The sequence below is a fragment of the Morone saxatilis genome, unplaced genomic scaffold (genome assembly GCF_004916995.1).
Source record: "Morone saxatilis isolate NCDOM2014 unplaced genomic scaffold, NCSU_SB_2.0 Contig15, whole genome shotgun sequence".
Lineage (NCBI taxonomy): Eukaryota > Metazoa > Chordata > Actinopteri > Moronidae > Morone > Morone saxatilis.
The window spans coordinates 18883313-18893618 of NW_023339707.1; the positions used below are offsets into that span (position 1 = coordinate 18883313).

The 10306-nt window shown below is 37.3% G+C and overlaps 1 protein-coding gene across 1 annotated transcript; it reads right to left on the reverse strand.

Annotated features, from left to right (window-relative positions):
- Positions 1–575: 575 nt before the first annotated feature.
- prim1 (DNA primase subunit 1) lies at positions 576–4641 on the reverse strand. Its single transcript, XM_035657246.1, has 13 exons — positions 4390–4641; positions 3722–3879; positions 3527–3633; positions 3365–3438; positions 3125–3261; positions 2467–2525; positions 2235–2344; positions 1879–1970; positions 1631–1763; positions 1482–1551; positions 1263–1390; positions 897–995; positions 576–805 (listed from the first exon to the last, which is right to left on the reverse strand). The coding sequence occupies exons 1-13, from the start codon at positions 4496–4498 to the stop codon at positions 786–788; spliced, it is 1296 nt and encodes a 431-aa protein (XP_035513139.1). The 5' UTR covers positions 4499–4641; the 3' UTR covers positions 576–785.
- Positions 4642–10306: the final 5665 nt, after the last annotated feature.

A 10306-nucleotide genomic window follows, 5' to 3' on the forward strand; every position in this document is an offset into this window, starting at 1 on the left:
CACTGGCTGAATGATAACTGATAATAATTACTCATTACTTCTCAGATCAGCTGATTTAAATATGAACTGTTGAAACCTCCCAGCAGGATACAAAGAATGATCTCCACCTTGACCAAACTTCCACAGTAAAATACTGCTTGCACATTAATAACAATCCAATAATATATGCTAATGTATATAGTGTCATTATTAGTAGTTTTACTTCTGTTACAGTATGACGTACTACTTAAGTACTTTTACTTAAGTAACATTTTGAAAGCAGGACTTTTACTTGTAAGTATTTTTAACTTTCCTGCTGTATTTGTGATTATTGGCGGTGTAATTAGCATCAGAAATAATTAATAACTTGTAACTTAATAACTTCTGTTGGCTTGTGATGAACCTGAGCCTTGTGATGAACCTGAGCCTTGTGTGTGTGTGTGTGTGTGAGATTGTATTTCAGGCCTATATGTGTGACTATGTAACTATTCCAGATAACTTAACTCACATTTTCTGTTCTTATAAAAAATAACATGACATAAAAAATGCTTTAAAAGAGTTGAAATACCAAATTTATTTTCACAAATGACTGTACAAAAACAAAAAGGAGGCAACAAGCAGACAAACAACATGAAAAACTGGCATTTTACTGTGAAAATCCTACAGTAAGGAGATGATTTATGTTTATTTATGAATGTATTATTGCTGAGTCTCAGAGTAAAATAACAAAAGGAGTTATTGTTATTGTTGACGACAGTTTGCACACTAACAGCCTCTTCTTGTATCTTTCTGATTGTTGATCCACTTCAGAATTCTTTCTGAAGATCTGAAAGGAAACAAGGATAAATTGATTACAAGAAAGAACAAACCTCTGAAATCAACCTGCCCTCATTTCACCTGCTAAGAATAAAACGTACCACTTTTTCTGAGAAGATCTCCTTTCCACGAACGAGCCATCCCATCCAGAAACTGATCAAAGTATTTCACGTACTTCGCCAGACTTGTTCTTTTGAAATCTGTGGAGAAAAGTAATCGGTGAGTTGAAGAGATAAACTAAAATATTTATTGGTTTTCATGGTGGTGAAGAACAATGATTATTACTATAAAAGAGCCCAATATCTGCTCAGTACCTGCCATATGCTTAAATGTATATTAAGTTAAGCACATTTTGGTTGATGTACCACATTTGTCACATTTTGAGCCAGGAAAAACTGTCAGATTACCTTGTGTTCACCTACATATAACTTCAAAAGTCAAAGATAATTCATATTTTAGAAGTTCACCTCTGATCTTTCGTCTTTCTGCTGCATCCTTCTCATTTTCCTTCTCCTTGACGTCGTCGGACTTCTCCTCCGCGGACTTCTCCTCCTCTTCGCCTGTCCGTGGTCGATCCAGCTCCTCACAGATCAAACTTTATAAAGAAATAAATAAATAGTTACATCAGCTCTAACGAGTATCAAACACTGAACTCAACAGACAGGAGGCCTTAAATTACTGTTTACCTGATTGTGGGCACAGCAAAAGGATCAAACGTATCCAATTCTTTGAGGTCCATGGGGACAGAAATGCGTCCTGGTCAGAGGTGGAAAGAGAGAGGTCACAGTGTATTCATTATATCATCCTGATTAAATCTCATCAGATCCACACTCACCTGTTTTGGGATGGACACTGAAGGGGCTCTTCAGCAAGTGGTTCACCCCTTTACTGACGTTCACATCGAGCCGGGGGTAACAATACTGCAGCATGATTTCCTTCTCAAAGTACTGGCCCTTCTTGGCAGTGCCCTGGAGGAACAAATATTGTATGATTGTGTCAGCTCTCTTTTCTGCAATGTTAAAAAACAAAAAATCAATCAAAGGTTAAACAAAGTCGTTATGTAATGCGAGCAGAATTACAAACCTGTTTCCTTTTGGCTTGTTCCTTGATCAATTTCCACCGGGTCTCTGGTTTCTTCGCGTTCTGGAAGTCCTGCTGTAAATCTTTTCTTACATGTAAGCAGTGAGTTAAGGTCAAGTCCAGTTATTTTCACAAGGTTTCTGCATGGTGAAAACACATTTTAAAAAAGGTAGCACACACACAGATTTCCAGGAAAGAGCTGACTATTCTCAATTACACCAATTTATTTTGGCCATGTCACAAAAACATGCTAACATTTCAGCCTCATGGCCTCCGTCAGAGCACATTTTTTCCACTAGCTGAAAGCTCTGCTGGATGTGTTCAGAAGATAAACATGCCATGTATCGTGAAAAGGATATCTTCAGGCACAAGCGCCAGCACTTTGTCTACGGATTCCTTGCGGCCCAGTATGTCCTGATCCTGTAGTGCGTACTGGGGGAAGTATTGCTCCACCACATCCAAAGACTCTCTGTTGATTACAGGTACAGACTCTTAAACAGACGCTACAACCTCATTAACAGTCAGTTAGACACAAACGTCACAACAAACACTTCAACCTGACCTTCGCTAATAAAATCATCAGATTCTTACCTGATAAAAGGATGAATTGGATCCAGCAGCACCACTTTCTTCACCATTTCTTCACCTCCCTTTAAAAAAAAAACAGAAGAGAACAAAATATCACATCACAAAAATGAACTGATTGTTTTTCTACCCAAAAGGAGTAAAAATCAGTTTAAAACATTTAAATAACGTTTTAACCAGTTATTAACAGAATTATGTTGATTCCTTCTGAAAACAAATCTGGTTGAAGGAAAAAGAAAATGTATAAATATTCTTGTGTTCAGTGTCGAGCTGCGACTAACACTTGTTTACATTATTGATTACTCTGCAGATTATTTAAATAAATTAAAAGCTTGGTCTATAAAATAGTGAAAAATGCCCGTTTTTATTTGTGCTGTATTCATAGTTTATTGTATTACTTAAAAGTTACAAACATCACATTTAAAAAGCTGGAAACAGGGAATCGGTTCGGCACTTTGCTTGAAAAATTACTAAAACGATGAATTTTATGTTACTTGTTATCTACCACACACCAACATATCTGAGATAAAACAATTTATGGATCGGGGACTGGTCTGGATTAAAAAAAACTGACACACACACACACACACACACACAATGAGCTGCTATAAACAAATAATAATCAGTCCTCATCATCAGGTAATAAAAGCTAAAATACCGTTACCTTAATCAAGCTGAGGTATTCAGCGACTGCAGAGCGAGCTGCTACAGAGAGCTTCCTGGCAGCTTCATCACACACCCAACAATGAACTCCTCTTCTGCCGGAATAAACCCACAGCAGGTGCTGGAAACCAAAGTCATCTAGAAATATCACATAAATTAAATCATAAAATCAAGTGTTTAACACCGACAATCGCAGGTAACATGAGCAGATACGTCAAGACAAAATCAATGACAAACAAACCTCGAAGAGCTCTGTCCAGGATGCGAATGGCGATGGTCATCAGGGTCCAGCACTTTGAGCAAATGTCTGCAGCACTAAAGTTTAAAAGAGGTTTTAATGACCTCAGGGATGTGACTGTCAGGATATGATGGGTTAACAAATGAAACCACATTATTCGTTTACCTGCAACAGCTTCTGACGTCGTCGTAATCGGTCATATCGATATCAAACACCAACTCCTTCTCCAGGGCCTGGAAGGTTCCTGACTTCACTGTGTTGTGTTGATTGGGCTGTGGGCGACAAACGGGTGAAACTTTATCCGTACGTCTGCGCTGACCTGAGGGAAAAATAAAATCAAGTAGATGCATGCAGCCTCACCCTGTGACTGTATATTGCTCCAATGTCGATCTTGTAAGGGTTGATCTTCTGCATTTCCTTCTCCAGCTCACTCTGTGTGCTGAACGACTGGTAGCGGACGTAGATGTCGTCTTTGAGTGTGAAGGAGAACTCTCGATTCTGAAAGTAGTTCTTCTGCACTGAGGTTGCAGGAGAAAATAAGAGCACATTAGTACAGCACTTTAGTGTCATTTCACTCACATATATAAGGGAAATAGAGCAGTGGTGCACTGCAGGTTATACTCAGGTGTATACAGGTAGTATACCCACTATCGCCACCTCTTTCCTAGGATGGCGAAGGCATGGCACAGATGTCTGATTTTCATAAGCGGAAGGATTAATGAATACTTACACTGTAAATGTATAATTATGTAGTTATCTCACCCATCTGTGGGCCAGTATTTATTGTAAAATCTGCACATTTTCTGTGGCTAATGTTAATTTCATAATGACTTTTGACAAGCAGCAGACTGTCACATTTTTAAATATGCCAGAGTAGTTTTATACTCTTTGGGTCATAAATTAAAGAGTAAACCCAGTCGTCCATGCACCACTACACCACTGGATATCATATTAAACAAATAAAACCTTCTAATTTTGCTACCATTATCTTGCCAGCTGGTCTGGCCCTGTCTGATCAAGGCACTCACCTCCACCATAGTTGAGCCAGCGGTAATACTGGGAGAAGGGGAACAGCCGGCGGTAGTACAGCGGTAAGAGGTCCGGCAGACAGGCCGAGTCATAACCGGAGGACGGCATTACCGGACAACGTGGACAACCGCTCCGGTACAGTTGTTAAAAAATATTGTTGAACTGCCACCGAGACGGTAAATACAGGCTGACAGCTCAGTGTGTTGTTTTACGCCAAGAGCAGCGCGGGAAAACTCTCGAGGAAAGCGGAGAACCAATGAGGCACGGTCACGACAATGACGTCACCGCAAAGCGGAAATGCGTTCGTAAGGAGTAAATGTTAAATTTAATTAATTTCTCTGGTCGGTTCAGCCAACAGCGTGAAGTAAAGCAAAAGCAGCCACGAAGAGTTTAATTTATCTTTTAGTTACGGTAAGACGTTGGCTGACGTTGGGAAAACTTCACTTAACCTTGAAATATTCGTCATTCAACGGAGGAGAAGGCGGAAGTGAAGAGCCGGGTGAAGAGAGGATCATGGGAAGTGTAGTCATTTCACTCTGCTGCCAGTTTTAATCAGACAATTAAATAAACACCGCAAATATAAATGAACAAATACAAGAAAAATAAATAAACAAAAATAGATTAAATTATACAGTTTACTAAATTAAACTAAGGTATTTAAAGGGAAAAAATAGAGAACGAGTGGTAGGGAGAGTTTCTTATAGATTTAAAATGTAGTCTTAGTTAAAACGTTAGAGTAACCTTTAAAGATGTACATTTATGTGTTTTGAATCTATCTGTTTTCACAACGTTGTTACATAAATATTCAAATACTTTGTTCTTCGTGAGAAACACGAATTTTGCATTATCATATTAAAAATGTAATCGTTACATCTTTTTAATCTCCCCCAGAAGATTTGGATGACAGTGGGGGTGATTTTGTTTCTACATTTATATTCATTAGGTTAATCATTCACTATGGTGAACCTTATACATGAGCCACCCAGTCCCAGTAAATTCAAATTCAAGTTTTTGGTCTATAGTCTATTTTATTTCATTTCAAGTTCAATTTATATACAATTATAGTAGAAAATAACAGAAAACATTTGCAATCTTACACTTTAACATATGGAAACATTGTAATATAGAATAAAAAGTAAAACACAATATCTTGAATATAGAGACATGGGAATTCATGTAATGATAATAATACATTTATATAAAATCAAATACAACTAGACAGTTCTAATAATATAAGCTTTATTACAATAACAAGATGATGTGAATACATTTCCATATATAATTTTAATTTTAAGAGTGTTCAAGATGCTTGAACATTTTTCAGCAGCACCAAAATTTGCTTTATAAATCTGTTGTTTCAGTGAAATATTCTCTGCTCACTCCAGAAACAAAAAGATTAATGGATCCTGTTAAATGTGTTGTGATTTCATGTCTTTGTTTAAACTGTAATTTATTACTTACACCTTCAGAGGGCAGTACAGTTTCTTGAAAAAATTACAGAGTTGCCACACAGGAAGTGTGATGGTAATTTTCAGCATCACAGATAAATAGTACTTAAATGTGTGTTTTTCTTGAGTCTACAGTAAGACTAAAGTCGTCTAAATAAACGTAAAGCCGCTGAGGTCAATAGCATGAACAGATAAAACCAAAAGGACGCCTGGTTTTCAATGAAACACGGGTTGACATGGCCTGGGATTCAGGGGCCTATCTGGCTAAATTTGTCTAATTTATTCCCTCATTCCCTCTTCAGTCGGATACAGTTGTAGATAAATGCAAAGTGCAAGGACAACCTTTGCTTTGACATTTTAAAAGGGCACTTTTTCTTTCAAGACAAAATGGGGCAGTGGGTGGTGCTCCTTTTTGTCCTACCCACTAGTCTGGGTGGTTCATACAGTCTAGTGGCAACAATGATTGCCTAATAATGATGTGGCTTTACTGTTGTATTTCCAGCTAGAGTCTCAAACTCCATCTGACTGAAGTGGCGCTGTTCACGCTGAAGGTTGAGAGCTGTGCAGCGATAAGAGCTCTTGTCAGTTATTGTACTTCTGATATGAAATAGCCGCCGCTCTTTGCACTGTGGCTGTACATTAAATATAACCAGCTCTATAATTTTATTCATTCTGTCTCTTCTCCTGACTTTTCCATTGTTGTCATTATTACAAGCTTCCTCTATCATTTCTGTCTTGCGCCTTTGTCACTCTGTCTTCATTTCACACAAAATGGAAATTTGACAGAATGCAAATGTCAGGACATTTTGCATGCAAACCTTTTTAAATACAGTTTAGATCAAAAGTCATCCTCCCTTATCTTGCTTCATGTGAAATGTAGGTGTGAAGCTTTAGAGAAACACATGAATAAATGCATGTTAGCATGTAATGTTTGTGGACAACTGACTAACCAAGACTTATACACTCTCCATTTTAATCAATTTATTTCTTCACATTTGTCAAACTACGCTCCACCATTGCTGTTAGCATAATATGCTACAGTATGTAAGTATGCTAATGGTAATGAAGTAGTTTTCTCCTTTGCAACATCACTGAAGTGTGCCACGTTCAAGAGCAATTAATAGACAAGCATTGCCAATACATTTCCACTTGATGATTGCACTTGTGTTTATGGTAATGTTCTTTAATCACAAACTGATTTACATAATGCAAAAGCTCTCAGCCATGTCTTTCTTGAATTATGTAAATTATTTTGCTGCAAGACATAAGGGATGAGATGGTTTTTTTTGTTGTTTATTTAGGTCCTGTCTTGTGATTAACCCCCGCTGTCTGCCTTTCTATGTGTACAGAGACAGTAGCTCCAAACCTTTGCATTACTGGTCATCTCTAAACTGTTATACTTGAACTTTCCTGTGGCTCAACATGCATGTAAATATGTAAGTATACCAGTATAACAGATACTTACAGCTTGCAAATGTCCACTGATAAACACACACACATACACACCGCACTAAATGTCAGTGGGGCAAGATAGGTAAGGTGACACAGGGTGAGAATGTAACTAGATAAATCTAGGTCAGACAGTCGTCAGGTGCACGTGAAGCACGTTGGCTAGCACTATAGGTCATCATGTTAGCTGTACACAATGAGTCTTTAGTTTGGGGATGATATAAAAGTCACTGCATCTTCAGATGACCAAAGTGTGCCACCTGTCGCCTATCATCAGTAAAATACCTGCTGCACATGAGTCTGTGGAAATCCTCTCAACCACAGTCTGATCATGTGATTCCAAATGTTAACCTCACTGTTAGTCCCATCATCATGAAGACCCACACGGTGTAAGATTTATCCTTAAAGGAACAGCAAAATTATCACTAAATTTCCGACTGTGAGGCGAGATGAAGGCTACTTTTCTCATGTGTGTATTGATTTTGAAGCTGGAGACAAACTCAGTTAGCGTAATTTAGCATAAAAACTGGAAGTGGGGGAAACAGCTAGCCTAGCTTGTTCCAAAGTTATAAAATATGTCTACCAGCCCCTCTTAAACTCACTAATTAACATGTAGATCATTAAGGATCTTATGAGAAATCTACTGTGTAGGATTTAGTGGCATCTAGCAGTGAAGTTTCAGTATGCACTCACTGAACACCCCTCGCATCTGTATTTGCCAATCTGGGAATGAGAATGAGCTGTAAAGTGTAAAATATGCACTGTATTTTTGTGCATTTATTCCAGTTGTAGTTCTGCAGAGATGCCCTGACCTGCAAATGTTGTTCTCCAGATTTTAGAAAACAGGTGCAAACCCACCAAAATTACATGAATTTATATTTTTTTATTATAGTTTTTAATGTATCATGCAGCCCCAAACGATTCCTATATTAAGGTGATTATAGACTAATTTAAACATAATTATGAATATTATATCCCATTCTTGCCAAAAGATCCTCCTAAATGTTACATACTGGACCTTAAATTGATAAATCATATAAATGGTTTAAACTCAGAACAAATGTAATGAAGGCTATCTCAAAAATATGTTAATTAATGAAAACATCAGTAATTATTTAAAAGTTTTGATGAAATGGAGCCCATTTGTTCACTTCCTTACAAGCGTCATGGGAAAAACATTTCCTGAGCTACTGGCGAGCTAACAGGTATCCTCGGGCACCACGTCAGAGTTTCAAACAGAAGAAAAGAAAATCTAAAAAAAAAGACAAATTAAATCTGAAGGGAGGCAGCAGCCTTTAAGACACTGTATTATATACGGTTTGCATGCAACTCAGTGTTTGGAAAGTCACACAGAGATACAGTAAGACCTCTAAGAGGGAGAAATGGAGCATGAGGGAGTGAAGCATTAAGTGTTGTTATAGTGTATGAAGTACATTAGGGGAGGAAGCGGAGATAGAGAATTTCAATCAAGCAAGACAGAGAAGAAACCATTTACCTTGATTCTCTCCGCACCAGGCAGCAGGTGCATGTGGTGTCCCTGTTCAGGGTTTCACGCTATACATTAATGGCATCAAAGAGCCGCCTGTGACAAGTTGAGCGGTTGTTTCCATTTATGTTCTGCACAACTAGCCACGCTCCACTTCCTCTCCAAATGGCTGACACTGTTATACTTCAGATTGATGAAGCCATCTGTCATCTATCTGGAGTTGGGAGGCAGCACTTGGCTTATATAAAGGTTATATAAACATATGTACACATACAGTCACTCGTATGTTTCATGTAAAAATAATTTCATGCAGCCTCACATGGCTGTATCAAACACATATACACAAAACACACTAAAATACACACTAGAGAGACATTTAGACATATTCTCTAAATTATGATGAGCTGGGTTTTTTTATAAACACCGTTATTTTCAACCATTTTATAATCTGACCAAAATGACATGTCGCTGAAGCTCTGACCTCTGATCTGAGCTACACACAACCAGTTGTACTATTGACACAAGTTCAGATAACGGATGAGATGGCCTATAACCAGAGACACATCAAGGTTTCCACAGAGAGGACAAAAATCCCCTTTTAATCACCAGGTTCTTAGTGTTTACTTAACGGAAAAGGTTCAACGTTTTGGGAAATACGTTTTTTCTCCAAGAATCCAAAATGAATTCCAACTTCCTGGAATCTCTGCTGGTTGCCTGGCAACGTCGCAGTAACGGTCACTGCGACTGACTAACTAATTTCCTCCCCGGGGATCAATAAAGTATTTCTGGCACAAATAAACCATATTGTTCTTTTTACCCTTTGGCTCAGATTAAACTATCTTTACAAGTAGTGAGCTTTAAATGTAAACGTGGGCAGATTTTTATACAGTTTGACAGAGACAGGCTAACAGTTTCCCCCCGCTTACAGTCTTTATGCTAAGCTAAGCTAACAATTGGCTGTAGCTTTATATTTAGTACATATATATGTGTATATATATATATATTTATATCAGTTAATTGACTAATTGTTTCAGCAAAGTTTAACTTATAACAATATGTTTTATAACTCTTCATCTGTTAAAATATAAATCTGCAAAGTAACTAGAATCTACTGTAAAGCCTGATAAGTTAATTTAACTAATAAAAAGCTAAAGTAAAAACATTCTTGATTAAGCTGCTTTTACTTGTGACACAGACTTTATTTTCTAATTTTCTATTTGTACTGTGAAAACAAAATACCAATAGTAAAAAGTACTTTATCAGGAATGTGTCTGTCGGTGACGGTCTCACTTAAAATCACTAGTAAAAGCTGCTTAATCAATAATGTTTTCAACTCATAGGATCGAGTGAGTGCTACTAAGAGTGTTCGATGTAATCAGTTACAACAATCACAGTGTACAGCTGTAAAACAAATGTAGTGGAAGATAAAAGTACAATATAGTATAGATACTATAGTATAGTATCTATAGATAGTATAGTGTCTATAAATATTATAGTATATATATACACTATATATATATTATAGTATAGTAT